The sequence below is a fragment of the Halyomorpha halys genome, unplaced genomic scaffold (genome assembly GCF_000696795.3).
Source record: "Halyomorpha halys isolate HHAL.00 unplaced genomic scaffold, Hhal_1.1 Scaffold241.1, whole genome shotgun sequence".
NCBI lineage: Eukaryota > Metazoa > Arthropoda > Insecta > Hemiptera > Pentatomidae > Halyomorpha > Halyomorpha halys.
Window position 1 is genome coordinate 43,554 of NW_027105010.1, and position 20,529 is coordinate 64,082.

Here is a 20,529-nt window from a genome sequence, read left to right on the forward strand (position 1 = left end):
TACAAATTACTTACTTCATTTTCTTTCTTTTCATACTCTAATAAAAACCCGTCGAATGTTTAATACTATACCACTATTTCTATATCTCCCTAAGTACTAATGGTTTTCATCTACCTCAATTATTACTCCATCAACCCCTACTCCCCTAATTCCCAAATTTATCCTGGTATAATGTAGGAATAAAATTATTCTTTGTATAGCTCTGTAAAATATGATTGTTATAAATAATTTTTAGTTCTTTTATGAAGTATTTTATAATATTAATTAAATTCGCCTAAACAAGTATTAAAGTTTTCAAAATACTTTCTTTAAGCCTATTTAAATTTTTTGGAATGTGATTCGACTGTGTTTTGTGGCCCTTCATTCCACATATATTTTGACAGATGTCTCCACAAATTTTTTACCATTGAGCACCTCTAGGTCAGCCCCTTTTGTTTTCAGGAAGTATATAAATAAAATAATTATTCATTATAATAGTAAAATAAATGACTAGTAAAAAAAAAAAAAAGACCTGATAGAGGTGCTTAAGAAATTGGTTTAATAACTATTTAAGATAACAATATCACATAGTTAGGGGACCATAGTCCATAAGAAACGATCTTTTATACAAATAATGGTTTAGAAATGATCTCAATCTGCCTAAACGTATGACTGACTTAATAATTTTTTTTTTGCCGTAAGGAAAAAGATACGTTTCCTTTCAAACTTGGAGGGAATAACGGTTTACAATCTCAGATGTTTCCAAGGCCTTTCGTTATCTGTCGTTGAGGAAATTATTCTCCTTTAGTCCATCAAACGGTAGCGATGCTTAAGGGTGGGTTAACTTTTGATTCTCCGGATATAGAGGTAAAAACGACTACTCATTATTATAGAGCTTTTGTAGTCTAATTAGATATTAGCTTGAGTTCTATTTTTTTTTTTTTTTGTCTATTATTACTTATAGTATTAAATGACAAATACTCATATATTGGAAATATGTGAATTACAAGCCTTACACTTTGGAATTAAAACTAAATGTGTTTAAAATAACTTAATAATGATTTTCGTAAATATATCTATTGTTAGTTTATTGAACTTTTAATCTTCAAAGCTTTTCAAAATTTCCTCCTCGTTTTGTTTCTATAAAATGAAATTTATTCATTTATTGAAAATTGAAATAAAATATTTTGATTTAATGGAAATATATAGACGTTTTCATTTCATTTTTTTATATTCTCTACAAATATACCTACCAATCTTTTATTTCTCTAGGGACGCTATTTGTTTTCTTCTTACATTTTTGTATAATAATTTTCATATTGTTCATACTTTTTTATTTTGTATTATTATTTACAATATTTTATGTGTTGTATACGACTCATTCTGTTACTGCATTTTTTAAAAATTTTATTTCGCAACAGTAAATGTATCTGTTTTTCTAGATTCCTTTCTAAATATTTATTGTAAGATTTTTCAACCTGTATCAACAAACTTCTTTCTCCACTTATGGCTTATGTGCATTTATCCTATCATATTAAATTCCAATCATAGAATCCTCTTTTGATTCATTTTCTCTCCTTTACACCTTATTCCAGAATTCCTAAACAATCGTATGCTAGGGGCCGCAAGTGATTGACACTTTTTAAAATGTAAAAAAAAAAATTTAATTAAAATATCTAATATACCGTGCATTCCAGTATTTACTTTTCTCTGTTTTTTCTTGTCTTTCTAAATATTCACTCGCTCTTTGGAAATTGAACCGTAATTTTTTTTTTAGCCCAACAAGGGTGTAGCTTTTTTTTCTTTTTAGTCCAACTAGGGTGTAGCGAATTTATTATTGCTCAACAAGGGTGTAGCGAATTTTATTTTGCCCAACAAAGGTGTAGCGAATTTATTTTAGCTCAAGAGGGGTACCCCAGAGAAAAATGTTTGGTAACCACGGCCATATTTCACCGCTGTTTTAAAGTCTATTATGATCGAACTTCATTCTTTCTTAAGTTTATATGTACAGTCACTTAATCATCCCACGGTTTGACTTTCAATACCAATTTTTGTTTTCTACTCGCATATAAGCATTTCCTCGTGTTCTTCATTGCACACTCCGAACCAACCCACAATACCTAGTTTTCGGATACATGAATATTATGGATACATGGATCCTAAACTCCAGGGTTCTCTCTTTTACATAACGATCTTATTCAAATCTCGCGTAGCATTTTCACGCTAATCCTCACCCTTAAACTAATTTTATGGCAAACTCTTATCTCTTCAACTTCAGAAGATTGTCTTTTTCTAAGAACAAGTCCTTTTCTTGTTGCATTATCCCGTCGAACTCATCTATTTCTCTCATTCCAACGATTAGATGGTGGAATGCCACTCTCTTCCACGCTTTGTATTAAACCAGAATTTTGAATACTGATTAAGTGGAGAGTAGCTGCACATTTATACACATCTACGACTTAACCTTAAAAACTCTTTTTTCGTTTTTTGCCTGAAAAATAATTTTGTCTTCCCTTCGAATAAAGACACATTTTATTTTCTAGCTTCATACCTTCAGGCCAAAGTTGAACTAATTTTTTATTGGTTGTCCAATTTTCTTCAAAGTACATAAAACTATTCTCCATCTAACAGTATTTTAAGTTGCCCCCATTCTTTTTTGTCTCTACATTACCAAGCTGTAATTATTTCCACTAAATCTTCCTCATAGTCATTGTTTTCACGGAAGAATTTTTCAGTAACATTCTGGTCTATTTATATTAATGACTTACCGAACTTTATCCACTGCAATTAACTTCATTTGTAGACTAATTACTTACCTACATAGTTTTCTAAATTTTCGGAAGCACACCATCCTAAAGATTACGGGACGCCTCAATCCCGTAAGCTTCATGATGATGTTGATAGAATTTCGTTCAGATACTTGAGATTTTGCGTTTGAACCAAGAAAAAACAAAGGCAATCTTCATTGGTTCAAAACCCTCCCTTAATACTCGTCCACACTTCCCGTTGCTATAGCTCAAGAACTCCTCTATTCAGTTCCAAATCTCTTTTCAAAAACTTGGATATAATTTTGATTGATGCATAGTTAGGTATAAAAATATTTCTTACTTCACTCAATTAATCTCAAACCTCAACAAAGCTTACAACCCCATGATTGATCCGGTGAAGCACCCATCAATTTTCGGTTTTCTTCATATTACGGAAACGTAATATAAGTAGGTTTATCTGGTGAGCCTGTGGCAAACATATGTTCACTGTTTGCAGTGGGTTTTCCCCAATTGCTGTGAATAACAGTGTTTGCAGTGGGCGTTGGTATTCCCCAATTGCTGTGAATAACAGTTCTGCACGTGTGTTTTCAGAGAGTTAACTTTGCACAAATAAAGGCTATATTTGATTGAATCACAAGTAATATCACGCATTACAAATATTTTTTTGTAGAATATAAATTTTAATATTTAACTATGGTAAAAATTTATTTATTGAATAATTAACTTTGGCTAAAACATATAATTTACAACAGTCATGAAAACTGTTGTCATTATTATTTCAAAAAATAGAAAAAAATATAAGAATTAATTACGTTTCGAAATCAAGGTGAAAAATCCAAAAGTTAAAACATTGATAACAATAAATAAGCGTATAAAATAATGTTAGACAGATGAAGAGCTTCCTAAATCAAACCTATCCAATAAACACTATAATTGGAACACTAGGAATGGAATAATATAACCTTCTCCTATAATGTTTGGTTTTGTTGTTTAATTAATTCTTACCCATTAAGATTTTCCATTCCTTGGTATATTGGGTTTTTCGAACAATTCAAAGTAAAGGGGTTCATTCTTTTTTCTATTTTACACTTTTGTTATAGATTTATTTTTGACAATAGTATTCATTGCTTACTGCCATCTTTTTAATAAATTTACCAGATTTTCTGAATTGCATTTACAACCCGGTCTGGAATAAGCTGGGATTAACAATTACTGATAGATCCTACCTGCATATTTTTTAAAAATGTGGGGGGATTATCCAACTGGTAATCCACCTAATCTAATGAGAATGGGTGGGTCAAGTTTTCATTTCGAGAAATCGCCACAATATACAAGTTAACCCTCCAGGCCGGAATCGAACGGGCGTCCGAGATTTTTTTGGTCACGGTTTAACCCCCTAGGCTACAAACAGCCTAATAGATTAGGCCCCTTTCTTTTTTTTTTCTTATGACCCCCCTTCCTTGTCATTTCTGGACATACGAAGGAGTTATGGCACCATCGTGGGTGGTCAAGTTTTCATTCCGCCGCAGAAAAATAAGTAGAATACCCCGGTCCCCTGGCCGGATTCGAGTCGGCGCCGCTGCAGTTCTCAGCCTGCAAAAGTCTATGCCTCCTTGAGATCAGATTAGGCCAAGGTTTAAATTATCACTGTAACTGGACGCTGCTTTGCCGCAGTTTTTGCCCTCCCCCCGCTCATCACATCGGAGGGGGTAGGAGTGCTCAATCAGGCATTTTCCTCAATAAAATAATCTTTATAAGAACAACTTTAATTTTATTGTATAATAACACCACTTGTGAATTTATAAGACTTAAATCCTCATAAACGTTTTCTTTGTTATATATACAACAATTACTTTTTAGTATGTTCCTACGCAAGGGTAGGTCTTATAAATAATTCCGCCCATGACTGTAACTTGAAAGCTGTTAGTATTATCCTTTTCGAGTAGGTAACATTTGTATTTAGTATTAGTCTTGGGAATTTGTATTAGTATTTTTACTATTTTAATTCAATGAGCACTGCTGGTATTATTTACATTTTTTTCTTTTGTTCTTTTTCTGTATATATTGTATGAATGAGTTTGAAGATTAATACTTATTGCCCTCAAATGGGCAGATTCTCTTATTTCTCTTCGATAAAAAACGAAAAAAAAAATATTAAAAATTAATAGTCTGTTTTATCTTGGCCTATTCCTTTTCGAAAATAAAATAATACATGGTATTCAGAAGCTTTTTAAGTAAGGGGAGCACCAGTTGTAGTTCTGTATTGAAGGATTTGATGGGCGAACTTTACTTCAATATTTTTGGAATTTCAATTTTAAATTGGATATTTGAATCGTTTCTAAAAGTTGAAACTTGTGTGAAGGACCTGTTTTCAAACGGATCAAAAGGCTATGGTAATTTTAAAATGAGGTGTCAAACTTTTCGCGATAAGTCGGTGTATACTGGAGACTTCACGAAGATATCACTTCATACCTGAACACTACAGCAAAGTATTAATGATGATTGTTTTGATTTTTATGACACTTGCTTTACTGCGTATCAAAATATACCAAACAAGGAAAATTAACTCCTAAATAATCGTAGCTGCTTACTATTTGGAATAATTTTCGATTTTTGAGCTTGACAGTTTACTAACAGATGCGCACATAGAAATAAACCATTTTGCGAGTACTGGTTATTTGGACTCATTTATCTTAAAACTTGTAAGCGGGTGGCGAAAATATTGAACAAAAATTTTGTTTGCATTCACAAAATATTGTTATACATTTTGTAATATTTATTTCTTCAAATGTTTTAATGACAGCAGATATGGAGTTTTCATGAAGTTGAACAGTATACAGTTCATTGCAGTCGATCAAGAGATCAGTAAACGATTTTTAAATATTTCAGGAATATATCAACCTTTTTTTATACTTTTTGTTTTATTAACGTAATTTTTTATATTAATAGTGGATTCGTAGTAAAAATTTAATTTCAAAGGAAATTGAACAAAATTCGACTATCTATTTTACGACTATCTAAATTTAATTTAAAAATCATGTATCAACTCTAAGCATCCGATTTCACACAAGACGAAATCCACCACACTTGATAAAAAAGAGCTACAAGGCCAGGGAGGGGGGGTTTTTCCTGCAAATGGGCCCAGTGGTCCTTTTTGCCAACCCCTGGCGGCTACCTGAGTTGCCGCCCCGTACTAACCAAGGTGAGAGTGTCAAGATTAATTTTTCGGAACTGCTGAAAAATAAATATTAGCTGCCCCAGGTGGGAATCGAACCCACAGCGTTCCGAACCGTGCGCTCTGGGACCTATGCCCCAACCCGTACGGCCGTCGCGTCCTTAAATTTCATGTAAGATCATCATGAAATGATACAGGCGTGTAGAGAAACTACCAATGGGTAGCACTCTAATAATTCTTCATTAGAAGGTCTCGAAGCCATATTCTTTTAAGACGTCTCTGAGGAGCAGAATATTTAAAAACATTTATTTAGGGATACACAATTTTATAAAAAACTAACAAAACATTTCACAACTTTTAAACTTTATGTATTACTTCGAATTTCATTTATTTTAGACCGTTTCTAAAATTATTCTTCATATTGAAACTTTAGCGTGTTTTAACCCCCTTAAAAGAAACTCAATAAACTTCAGTGCCAGTAAGAAATAGTGTATTCAGTAATACAGTGTTATACACATTTTTTTTTTTTTTTTTTTTTTTTAGAAATAAATATGACGAGAACAATTGATAGGATGAATAATTGGTTCATATATCGAGCATCTGTTTCTATTTTTGAGAAATTAAATAGGGGTTAGCCAACGGGTGTAAAAAAAAAAAAATTCAACTATTTAAACAATAAATGTAAAAAAAACGATTATAACAGATTTGGACTTAAATAAAAAAATTGCCATCCCTGTGGCAAGACCTTAGTGGCGTTATCGAGCGGTCCTCCAGTGCACCTCTACAAAATATATTTAAAGTAACACAGCATCTCTCGTAAAACGAATAGAAAGTAGAAAAAACGCTGAGTGGTTAAAAAATATTAATCTTAGAGCAGACTATATCTATCCCATGACCTAGTTTTATCTAGAATTATGTTCCTATCTAATCATAATTCGTGACTAATTGCTATCAACAGTGTTGCTCAGCTACCGGCTTTAGTTTGTTATCCCATGATATGATTAAAATAATACGTTTTCAACATATAAATTATTAAATTTTATTTCCTCTTATTATTACATTCCTGAATGCGGTGCTGCTTAAGAACTTATCAGCCAGATAACCCTATGGTCTTCAGCCTCGCCTTTATACATATTGGTCCCTGTTTGATGGTAATAGCATCAACAATAAATCATGGAGATATTATATTGTGCATTCAGAACTGTAAAAGGTAGTACATGGAGGGTTACCGTCAAAAGGGTTACTTTTCATAATAAATTGAACCTTTTTTTTTTATTTTACATTCTTGACTTATCACTTTATTTCCGAAAAAATGGCGCTTGATCACATTTACCTCCAACAGACTTCAGTTACACAAAAATGTCACGATCACTTTTACTTCCAACAACAAGCCTCATCGCCACAATACTGTCACCAGATTACTTTTACCTCCAACAACAAACCTCATTTCCGCTAAACTGTCACCTGATCGTATTTACATCTTACTACAAACCTCATCCCCGCAAAAATGTCACTTGATCACTTTAACTTCCAATTAGGAACCTCATCTCCACAATAATGGTACTTGATCACTTTAACTTCTGATACCCTTAGGTTGATAAGCGGTTCACATATGACCAATTCGGTTGTTCTCTCCGGCGCCCATTAAATACTTGTTGTTTTTTATTGTATCAACAGCCACGATACTTCGACGTTGTTATCATGGCTCTGTGTCCGATCTTTGTGATTTTCCTATGCCATCATCGCTTCCGAACAGTATATTTTTAACAGTATATTACCCTACGGTATATTTTCTGCAGCTAATAAGGTCATAAATCATAAAATTCTTCTGAGATCTTATACTTACTGACTTAGGAAATATTTTAATGTTATTGATTTAATGTTAATATTAGTCTCAGAGACGTCGTCATTAGAGAGGTAGCGGGGGTACGTCGTCAAGCCTACCCTCAATAATATGAAAACCCTAAAGTTGGGTAATTTTAGAACCTACTTCAAACTGCGAAAATTGTGGTCAAACATCATTCAAAGATGTTATTATATTGAAAATTATTTATAAATTTTCCAAAAATATTTAGGGTAAGATAAAATTTTAGAGAATATTTTCCAGGCGTAAGTTGGGAAACCCTGCCAAAATTGTTGGGGAACTTTACATTCAAATATTTATTGTAGCAACGTTCCTGAATAATTTTTTTTATGAATAGTATGTATTCTGAAGTATGAAATAATATATATTTCTCGTTGTCTTTTTGATGAATTTCGGTTTGAGAGCGAATTCTTTTGTTTTCAAAAATTTATTTGTTTAAAAATAAAACACTTGTAAAATTATCAATTCTGTTTAATCTATCTTTTAATCATCCTTTGTCATATCGACATGATTGCGCCATCCTGAGATAGTTGACGTTTTCTAATAATAATATCAGTACCTCTAATATAAGGGGTTTTAAAAAGAATTTTTATTTTATTTTAATATTTTTAAAAAAAATTAATTCAATCTATACTAATACTACAGTACACTTTAAAACTTCAACTATTTTCTGCATTCGCTTACATATAGGTATTATTTATTTATTTATCACCCTCATTGCTGTATATAACACAAGCATTACATAGCTGTACACACAGCTTACTCTTGCTACAAAACAAATCTTGCTCTTCTACTGAGGCCTTGCTGGTGTAGCTTATTCTCTCCTACCCAGGGAGGAGTGAGTAGAGCCCACAGCCTCCTTCCACCCATACACGAAGGTCTTGTAGTGCGAGTAGTTTTCTTTCTTCATCAGCTCAGGAAGATCGCTCTCAGTCAAAACATAAAGTCCTGTTTCCCTCATCATCTTGGCACTCAATGCTTCATAGGCGGTACAGGCAAGTACGACGTGCTCAGCGGTCTCAGGAACCTGACAAATTGGGCATAGATGATCGATGTTTATGCCATGTACGGCGAGCTTAGCTCGGAAACCCCCATGCCCCATGAGGAACTGTGAGATCCAGTAGTCGGGGAGGACCCACGTTGATTCTAGGCGTGAACCAACGGTAGGAAAGTACTTCTTTAGGGTGGCCCCTTTTAAGCAATCCACCCACCGTCGATTCCATCGATTCCATATACATATAGGTATATGGAATATATAGTAATAGGAAGTATCGTGCAAAATTTTGAATTCGAGTTATCGACGGAAATACAGGTTTTGTTGCCCCCTGAGTTCAAAAAAACTGGTTTCACAAAATAGTGTATGTGTTTATCTGTGAACAGGTTAACTCAAAAACGATAAGTCGCAAAGAACTGAAATTATGTATTTATAGCGTGTACATGCTTAGGATATAACAGCAGCTTTTTCGATAAAATCGAATTTGTATTTAGTAAAATCTATTTTTCACATTCTCCAAATCAGCTCATACGATTTAGATTAAACTCAGCATGTCAATGTACTATTAAATGCTCTTTAATATAAGCTAGGTCTTACCCTTATTGAAATAGTCTGATAGGGCTTAAATGCAGATTTTCCAAAAAATCTTTATCTCAAGTATCTTCAGTGTTGTTTATTTGAAAAAATAAATCAATCGATAAATAAAAAATATTTAAAAAAAGAAGAAATCAGGAAAGTACCAACATCCGATTCCTTATTGCTTTAAGACTTTGTTATCTTATGTTAAACTGTTGTATTTTTGGTAGGAACACAATCTACATTTGTTACTTCCATCTCGAGGAACCCTGAAATATGAATTTTTCTGGCAACACAAAAAACCCAAAAATCACCGAAATAGTGATAACTTCAACACAAATTCACCCATCTACATAAAACTTGGACTTACCTTGGGTGGTAACTGAAAGTTGTGTATAAATACAACACTATAACACAGTAGTTAAACCAATAATACTGTACGGGACGGAAACCACATGCCTCCCCAGTCTGGAAGAACTACTGAGAATAGAACGAAGAATCCTAAGAAGAATCTACGGCCCCAAAAAGGCACATGAAGAATACAGGCTTAGACCCAACAAAAAATCTACAAAGACAAAAAAGACCTAGAAACATAAATAAGGATCAGGAGACTGAAATTCCACGAAAATATGGTAAGAATTGCCCCGGAAAGACTAAAAAAGAAAATATCCTAAAAAATACGTGGATACAAAAGCTCTAAAGGATATATCAGGCAGAGGAAGGGAGAAACGGAAAGACTAGGGATAACGGAACAGGACTGCCTGGACGGAGAAAGATATAGAAAAGACTGAAGGAAATTAAGGTTCTTGTGGGAAAGAGAAATTCAAAAAAGGGGGTCGCGTGGCAGAAGAAAGAAAACAAAAGCACGCAGAGATAATGAGGGAAAATTGAAGGAAAGGAAAAACAAAAATAAGAGATAAACCAAATACTTATTATGTATTTTAGTGCAATATTTATTAATGTAAAATAAAATTGTTAAAAACATCACTGGATGTTCCTGCTAAGTATAAAGTAGAAAAATATGCTAAGTATACAAAAAAACCCGACCTCTTGAGATGATAAACGAGAAATGAAAAATTCATTCCCCGTGAGCATATTAAAAAAGAAACAGTGAATGAATTATTTAATCTATGAATATTTAGTAAAAAAGAAGATATTATGAAAACAAATAAAGAAAAGATGAAGATTGAAATCAACAATTTTATAAAATCGTAAAATAAGTCGATATATTCCAGAAATTTAAGATAAACCAAACAATCAAAAAATTAAATTGAAGAAAAATTTAGTTAAAGCGTATGAATAGTCTCGAAAAAATGGACCCTTCCGTATAAAAGAAAATAAGAATTGTAATTGATTATAGTAATTAAAATCAAGCAACGTCAAAAGATAAATATTGAAGAATTACTAAACAGACTAAAAGGTTTAACGAGAAGCGGAATTTAACCTTGGAGCTATAGAATATTGCGCAGGCCTTCCCCATGATATGTACTGGGACCGCCGGTGTTATAACGATCTCTGTTCCAAAGGGATATCCTAAAGCTTTAAATTTGTCGGTTTTGTGTATTTAATATTTCTATGACGCGTGGAACACTGTGGGCAGGTGGGTCAACTACATTTTCTACAATTAATTTAATATCTACCTTCAACCAGATGGGTATGGAGGAAGAATCCATTCCCATAACGGCTGCCAATCTATCAGGCCAGTATGAATTCTTACAATACCATTTGTCTTGTGAAGCCCTCTCACAATGTTCCAGGGAGCAATTCATATGATGAAAGCTACAATATATGCTATGATTTATGTAGAAGAAGTAATATTTTCAAAATGAATCATTTGAAACATCTAGAGTGAGCATTTGGCTAATACCGTGGATTGCATATCGATACTAAGATCTATTACACAACGCTCTTGAAATTTAATAATCTACTTTATATATAATCTTTTCAATTTCTTGAGAATAGTATTCATTGTTTAAATAAATCAATTGGTATCCATGTTAAGTCTCAACACTCTCTATTATATGATCAACAGTCCAACGTTTCGACCAACTCAGCCATCCTCAAGGTCATCTTAAATATAAATTTACACCACACATCTAATTATTAAAAACCGTTTTGCAGGCTATTCTGCCCAGGTCATTAATTATAAATCAAATTACCCTATTTTGTCACAATTTCATTAATTTTTAAACCTTTTAATTTTAGATCAACTTAACACTAACAACTATCATATTAATAAATTATATACAGAAAAAAATAGTTACATGGCGATACCAGCCAGCGTTATTAGCCTTCTCACTTTTATAATAAAACATGGATCCTTTTCTTGAAAAGTTTTTGAACGATTCATATTTTGCTTCACGCAAAGACTTAAAATCAATGTGAACTCGTTAGAGCTTCATAATTTTTTAATTCATAGAACTTTTAGCGAAAGGAACAGAATTCAATTATAATCCACTAGAGCGCAGCACCTCGAGCCTCACCGAAGCTCTCAAATTTATATATTATTGTATTTTGTAAAAACATATTGCTATTTTTACATATTATTAATTTTTGTACATATTACTTTGCAATGTCGATAAAATAATAAATAAACGATGCCAAAATAAAGCACGAAACTAACTCAAGCAGAGAAGATAAGACCGCTTCTCGGTCACAGCCGAATGCACTAGGCCTATAAATAAGGGTCTGAAAAAACCCCTGATCCAGTTCCGCCTTCAGCGGACAAAGTTTTCCTCATCTTATAATGCCATCAGGCAAAACAAGATAAAATGTAAATGTGTGTATATATAATTTTTCTAGGTTAAGTAATATATAATTGTAATTGATTAAAAATAAATAAATAGGAGGTTAGAAAAAAAAAAAAAAAAAAAACCTGATCAATCACAAATGACCATTAATTCACACTCTACACATGAGATAGTTTCGGTTTATAGTCGATTCTGATTCCAAAATGGTTCTTACTTTTGTCACCCTTGATATGATCTCTCTCCTCTACCTGTTATCCCTTCGTCAGATCCAGTGGCTAACTACCCTCCGGGCTTACATACCTCCTTCGCCTCTGTCGGAATAGTACCCGGCAGGACGAAGGCACCTTCCTGCATGACTCTGGAGGCTAGCTACTTTCCAGGTCTGCATTCCTCCCTCGTGTTTATCGGAATAGTACCTGGTAGGACGAGGTTACCATCCTTCGAGTCTCATCCTATCTAGTCATCTTCCTCGTCAATTACCTTACCTTTATTAACTGAACACACATTGTCTTCAAGTCAATCGTACATAACATATCTATTAGAGTCAGATATGATACACCCACCTCGATAATATATTATTTTATTAGGAAAACCTTACAAAATCAATAGATCACCCTCTTTCCGCAGCTCGGTTTCATCCTTTTTTTTTTTTACCCCTTGCCTAATCATTTCTGACATACAGGGGGAGGGAGTTATCTACAGGTTACCACCCTATTTTAACACCATGGTAAGGGATTAAGTTTCCATTTTAAGGGATCATCACAGAAATAATAGTCGACCCTCTGGCCGAATTTGAACCGATGCTGTCCAGGTCTTCTGGACAAGCAGAATAATCAAAAAAATAACCCACCTCGACAAACTTGTTTCAGTGACACTAGATTAATGCTTCGTATTAGATTTTATTCTATTATTAAGTGTAACATCTATAATTTTCTTATCCATTAGAAACTTTCTATAGTACCAAAAACTCCGTTCCCATTGCTCCTGTAAATGTCCTAGATCCGGAAATATTCATTGCTTCTTTATAATTTGTAGGTATGGAATCAACGACCAAAATTGACATAGATACCTCAGTTATGATTCTTTTAGTAATCTCGAATGCCTAAACTAAAACAGTTCTGATGATCTTTCTTTTTCGGTTTGGGCGTTCTTCCTCTATGAGCTAATCCATGCTATGAACTTAAGTCCAGTAAATTACCGAACATGAGCGATCTCTACAATTCCATATGATTTATTAATGTAGGTCACTTTAATTGGTTCCTCCGAAACATAAAAAAAAAAAGAGCTCAGTCTGATAAATAAAAGATTAATACGTCAGTTGCTGAAATTATCACTTACTGATAATATATTCATTCATTTTTAGCCTCTAGTTTGCCATGTGTCGAGTTGTATACAAATATTTGAATTAGGTTACTTTTTCTGATAATCTCAATATCAAATTTACATCGTTTATTAATTATTGCCCTCTTAAAAAAATTTAAGAAGGAATTTCAATCATAAAATAAACACTAAATTAAACAACTTGATATATCTCATAATTGTTACGATTAATGATTAGATAATCTTATTTATTTAATTCGATATAGTCCTTGATTGATATGCGAAAATCATTGTTGGTTTTGTGTCATAGGCTAAAAAAAACTTATGTATTCTATAAAATATAATAATTTTTGGTATGCTCCAAATTCGGTTTTAAAAATTTTTTTTGTTTGTATATCCACCATTTATGGGTTGATGGATATAGAATATACACATACAGAATACATAGTCTTGGAGTAATTTCTTATATAAAACAAATCCGAGAAAAAGCAGGGAAAATATATGAAGAAAAAAAGATTTCATTTGCACATAACTCAAAAAGTATATTTTTTGTTTAATTGGGTGATGTAAAAAAAAAAAAAAATGAATCATCGAAATGTGCTCATTATTAGCAAAGATACAGCGTATTATACTTATTTTTAATAAGTTCTTCTGAAATTAACTAAGAAAAAGAAGTTTATATAATTAAAAACTTTAAAAGAAAGTTAGGTCATCAGAACTGTTTTAGTTAAGGCATTCGAGATTACTAAAAGAATCATAACTGTGATATCTATGTCAGTCTTATGAAGGACAAGGTAACTCCTTTTGCATAGGTCGTCTTCAGGCATCCCTATAATTCATTGTCGCCAACTAAGCAATCTCTTAAGGACTTTAATTTGGGAGATGCTTCAACTTGCCTCGACATCAAGTTGCTCGAAGCTTTTAGTTGTATTGAATGTGAAGTCAAGTTACATTTTAAAAAATGATAAGAAATATCAATAAATAAATGAGGTGTATTTCGTGGCAACAGAGACGGAGAAGAAGCCTCGAGAGGTTCAATAAAGTTAATCGTATATCATAAAGTTTTGTGTATAATAAATCAACAAAGAGGACAGCAAGTCGAGACGGGTCCATCCCGTCTACTATCGGTGTATTATCATGACTGAAAAAAAAACTGACATAAATCACCGATTCTGTATTAAATAATCTTGTCAGTCGATAGTGGATTTGATAACATTGCTATGACAATAAAAATTAATTGAAATAAAAAGAAATAATTAAATACAGAAAACTCTTGCTAATCGGAACCTCGCTAACAAATTGAAGATTTGAATTTAAGTTATAATAATATCTTTATTCATTTTTGAAGCAAACCCCACAATAAATAGAGTTAACCAGTACAGCCAATGGCTTACATATAAATAGAAGTTTTAAAAAAAAAAAAATAATAAAATAATAAGAAGACATTCTAGACAATACATAATAAGTTGGACATATTATTTATGTTTATCACAATTAAAAAACAAAACAAAAAAATTAATGCATATTTAACATTATCAAACAGACAAATACTGCAAATCAGAAGGAAGGAATTGGGATCTAATTTTCAACTTTTGGGTTACGTATACAAATGGCAATTTCAAATCCAATTATTTAAGTACTGGATACAATAAATAAATGGATATAATACTTTATACAAAAAATTTGGGCTAATATTATTTAGTTTATTTATGTACGTTACATACATTCATGTGTCCGTTTGTAGGAGAGAGAAATACTTTATTCATCTATGCTGCCCAAATTCATCAGGTTACTATATCACACAGCATACTTATAAATCCGTAATCTAATATAAATTACATATAATTCATGGTATATATAAAATAGAAAGAAATACCTTCCGTTCTGTTAACTTTTTAAAAAAAAACTTACGTTAAAATGTCATTTATTCCTTTTATTTAATATAAAAATTAAGTTAGGAACCGAATTTACTATCTCAATTTCTTTATTGTTATATATTAATTACTTTTATATTAAATTAAATTCTATTAATTAAGAATACAATGAGTAGTCCAAGTTATTCAGAATGTTTTAAGATAATTCAAGATTGTTTTTCAAGAATCGTTTTATAGCTTTTCAATACACTCAACATCCCCAAGTACTTCTTAATAAGCTACGTGTTAACTAGCTGTTCCTTCTAAGCCCACATGTTTTTTTTTTTATTAATTTTTTTAAGTAATAATATTCTATGTTTCATTAATATTAAACTGACTTCAAATGTTATAAAAAGACATAAACTGTGGAAGGAAAACACGACAATTAATTGTTTTGAGACATGCGAATCCTTAATAAAATTGGCGGTATATTTTAATGTAGTGCCGGTCTCTGGGCATTGAAAACGTAGGGTTCATACCAAATCATAATGGTAAAAGGTTTTATTATTTTATTTTTTTGGCTCAAGTCCTCCATTGAGGACCTATACAGCATTTCTAGGGGCCACCGCGAAATAAATTTTGACCAGCCCAGGTGGGAATCGAACCCACAACCTTTTGAACCAAGCGCTCTGGGACCCTCGCCCCAGCCCGTTCAGCCATCAGGTCCTCCATCCAGGTTTTATTCATTTTAGCACGTTTTTCTCTAAATCTTCATATTCGAAAATATGATAGAAATCATCAAACAAGTTGAGTTTCCATCGGTTTTTTGGTCAGGCAGTTTCCAAAAGACTAAAAGGTGTTCAAATGACAAATTTTATACACCGTTATTTTTATCAGTGAAGTGAAAGTGCAATTTCTTCATTTCTTCATAACTAATTCATTAACCAAATACATCGGGAATTACAAATAGAGACAATAGAGGATTGCGTCAAAAAGGTTCATGAAGTTCCACTCCCTGTTACCTACAGTTAAAGGAGCAGTAACCTACAACTTAGGAAACCCAACCACAACCCGAAGACTGGAGCCCAAGGAGGGGGCCATCCTGTTATTGTCACTCTAAAACTTTATTTTATCTTTTTTTTAAAATTTATTTATTGCTATTTACAACTGTACATTATAAAACATTTAGTAAATTTGATATAAGTTAAAATGGAGTGTTAAACGCGTGCAGAGAAACAACCCATTGGTAGCACTCTAAATTTTATCTTAATTTCTTTTTTTTTCTCTTCATCTTTTTTTTTTTAAATTCTCTTTCTTTTTTTTCTCCATTAGAAGTAAATTATTTATTTTGTTAAATAAATAAATGCCATTGTTTTTGTTATTAACTTTACTTTTATCTTTTATTAAGAATTATTATTTTAATCTATTTATTTTGTCTTAATTTTTTGTTTTATTTATAACATTGTATGTAGTTAGTAGTGTCTTTTGTATGAGACTATACCCACCCATAATCAATTATTTAAAAAAAATATATACCTCTTACATTAACCATGTAAGGCCGACAAGGCCGATCTGATATTAAATAGATAAATAATTCAACAAAAAAACTAATTTATTGATATAGTGAAAATAAGTAACTTTTACTTGGTAATGAAATTAAATTTGAGGTGTGGCACAAGATAGGGTTTTTAATATTAAAAATACTAAGAAGAAATTCTAAATTTTATATTTATTTCTTAGAAGTTTTTTTTTTTTATCGGCCAAGACTGGAGTCCTATACTGCAATTAACAAAGTTACACCACTAAACAAAATTTAGCAATGGGCCGTTGATTGGCGAAGCAGTTGCTCCAGCATTGCGAAACACATGCGGTCAGAGACCTTGATAAACATGCCCTTTCTGAACAACGATTAACTATAGTAAAAATAATTCTGGCATATAATTTTTTCTATTGAATTAACCTGTTATTGATGAAGCTACATTTTTTTTTTAATTTTCAGTAATCCAAACTTTTCGGATTAGAGAAAAATTCGGATTATCGAACATTATTAGGAAAAGTAAGGATACGTGATTATGGTGTTTCACGAGTCATTACGAGTATTGTTATTTCTTATAATCGTGCGTCAAACCAAATCAATGGAAACAAGAAACCTATTCTAATTAATTTTTCCCCATCAATTGCTGTTTCTCGGTGTTCCTCAGTTGTATGATATTTTGAAGTTTCCATATTCTATGTCAGTTGTCAAGTGCATACTACAAATTATAGTGACTAAGCACTTTCAGAGCCCTGTTTCATTATGAAGTATAAATTAATGAGATTAGTCTGATAGATTGTAATCGGTAAAATTTCTCCGACTTTTATAAAGTTGACTTGTATGTTTGTTCTTTTAAATTCGTATAATACTACTAAAAGCCGTTCCCATTTTGAAACAAAAAGTACTAGTGCTTGTATTTTTTGTAGTATTTATATCTTTATTAATGAACTATTACCATGTAGCGACACCGCCATATCAGATTTATACTAGAACAACTTAAATGTAATATTATAATCAATAAATATAATAAAATCTTCTGATCCACTAAAAGCTAACCTCTTACTCGTAGCATCTCCTGATTGCGTTTAGTAGCCTAGAGAGTTGGCCAGGCACAAATTGGCAGAGTTAAGTGCGCATTTCCCCTTCAGTGTATTCTCCTCCTTAGGAGGCAATGAATATATATATAGTGGATCAGTACATTCTTGTGCTATTTTTAGATATATATATTAGACTTTTATTTCACTCTGTCTTCTCTGAATCTCTCCTTCTTCCTATACCTTATCTCCCAATCCCCTTCGCGACTGCAGGCTAATTCCCTGAAGAGTGAAGTTTCTTTCCTGCAAGAACCTACGGCAAGTTCCCGTAGGTCTTGCTACCCCCTTCACGACCACTAGGCTCATTCCGTCCACTAATCTCTTAGCCAGCTATCTAACCTGTAACACGTCAGGGCCTTTTGGTATAGAGTACCTCTCACATCTTCAATTTGAGTCAGAACCATCTAATCTAACACCACCTTGACAACTATTTGTTTGTGTTTACGTATAGCCATATTGGTCACTTTAAATCCTCTTTATCACTTGGCTGTCTCTAATCGTCTTCTTTTCTATGAATCTTCAAACTTGTTATTGATTATAATAATTAAAAGTAATAATATATAATGTTTAATACTAAATGCATTTGTTCTAGAATATACTCAGTCTCAATCCCAGGATAAACAAATATGCCAACTTGAAACCAACGGCCATAATCAAACAAGAAAAGTACAACTGGAAAAGAAATCAAGACAAAAACTGCACTGTAAGAACAACCTTTCTAATTATTAATATATTTTAAGTACAGCTTTAATTACTTATATACAAATTACTGGTGCATGTCTTTACTGATGTGTTAAACATCAGAAAGTAATTTTATAAATAATTTCTGCATAATTAAGCAGTTGAACGTTTATTTAATTTTTTCTTATAATCCATGAAAATCAACCTTTTCTAGTATATAATGCGTATATTAAATATACCCGTGATGAAAAATTGTAAGTTTTCTGTACCTGGACCTTTATACGGCGCCTTCAGCTCGATACGTAGAAATTCTTGTGTAAAAATTAAGTTTTATTTTAATTTGTTTATATTATACGTTTTCTTTCCATCTCCCTTTTGAGTATTTTAATCAAGCTTGTAAAAATGTTTCAGAGTTGCAATTTGGAGAACAATTTTGAAGATGTGAAACATACGACACTGAGTGAGAGGGCAGCTCTGAAAGAAGCGAGTAGGTGCTTGAAATGTGCAGATGCTCCATGCCAAAAATCCTGCCCGACTCAGATTGATATTAAAAGCTTCATAACAAGTATATCTAACAAGGTAATGAAATAAAAAAAAAATAACCTTCAAAAAAATTAGGTAGATTACATTTAAATCTGATATTTAGGTATTTAGTGTAGTATATGAATTGTGACGAAAGGTTTTCAAATAACATAACTATTATTTCAATAATTTATGAATTTTTATGATTAAAAATATATATTAAAAAAATGACTCATTTCGGTCATCTGATCAAGCACTTAATTAAAAATATTGACCTAGATAAATGTTTCTGAATTTCCATAAATAATGGATTCTACATTAAAAAACAATCCAGATTTCTGTTATCATTTTATAATTAACCTTATGGTTTGTAGGATCTAGATTAGATACTTTTTGTTATGGTTTACGCCATCTTAGATTCTCGAACTCTCTATGTCATTATTATATTTCAGACAACTCATGAGTTGGAGGCTTAGAGACATGAAAAATATTTTTTATATAGTTATCCATCGCCTTTCTATTAAAAATATTGTCATATTGGTAGGTGTGATATTTTCTTCTTATTTGGGGGGATAAGAATAATAGAGAAAAAAAAATCATGTTGCTCTAGTTTCACTCGGTTCGGAATCCCAACTCCCAAATTGTTTCTTTATCGACTATCGTTTTTAAAGATATTTAAGGATTACTATCATTTTCAACTACTAATTAACGCTTTGTGAAAAATATCAGTATCTAATATGTATTGTTTAAAGTAGAGAATTATACCTGAATTCTTCTGAAAAAATAAACTAAACAATTAATGTCTCTCACTCTGTCTTAAACATTCGGTTAAAGCTATACGATAGAGAGAAAAAGATAATGTTTAAAAAAAAATATATATATAAAGTAAAATAAAGCTTCTTTATAAAAGCTAAGTTAAGAAATTTAACAAATTCTTTTACGAAATGGCATACAATTTAAAAAAAAAATTTTTTTAATGTTTAGAATTACTATGGAGCAGCTAAAATGATATTTTCGGACAATCCTTTGGGCCTCACGTGCGGAATGGTTTGTCCCACTAGTGATCTCTGCGCTGGCGGTTGCAATCTTGAAGCGACTGAAGAAGGGGCTATAAATATTGGTGGTCTTCAACAATTTGCTACTGAGGTGAGTAATATTATGTGTGTAAATATATCGTATTAGTAATAATGTACTTTGTAATAATAAGGTTGGTACCCTTAATTGGGCAAAAATATGATGGTCACTCGCGCTTCCGGGACGGGGTAAAGCAATTTTAACTCCGTCAGAGATATGCTGGCCTCTTGTAAAGGAAGTCAAAGATCAATGCCAATCTATGTGGAACGAAAGCCCAATGAGCAAATTAAAAATTATTAAAAAGGATGTCAAGCCCTGGGGTACCTCCAGTCGCAAATGCCGTAG

The 20,529-nt window shown here is 32.1% G+C and overlaps 1 protein-coding gene across 1 annotated transcript in view; it reads left to right on the forward strand.

The window, feature by feature from the left end:
• Positions 1–725: 725 nt before the first annotated feature.
• Positions 726–20,529, forward strand: part of su(r) (dihydropyrimidine dehydrogenase su(r)) — a gene marked incomplete in the record, with an annotated part of 48,723 nt that continues 28,919 nt past the window's right edge. The window contains 4 exon segments of the mRNA XM_067047253.1: positions 726–846; positions 18,500–18,610; positions 19,000–19,167; positions 20,095–20,256. Coding sequence (XP_066903354.1) covers positions 805–846; positions 18,500–18,610; positions 19,000–19,167; positions 20,095–20,256 — 483 coding nt within the window.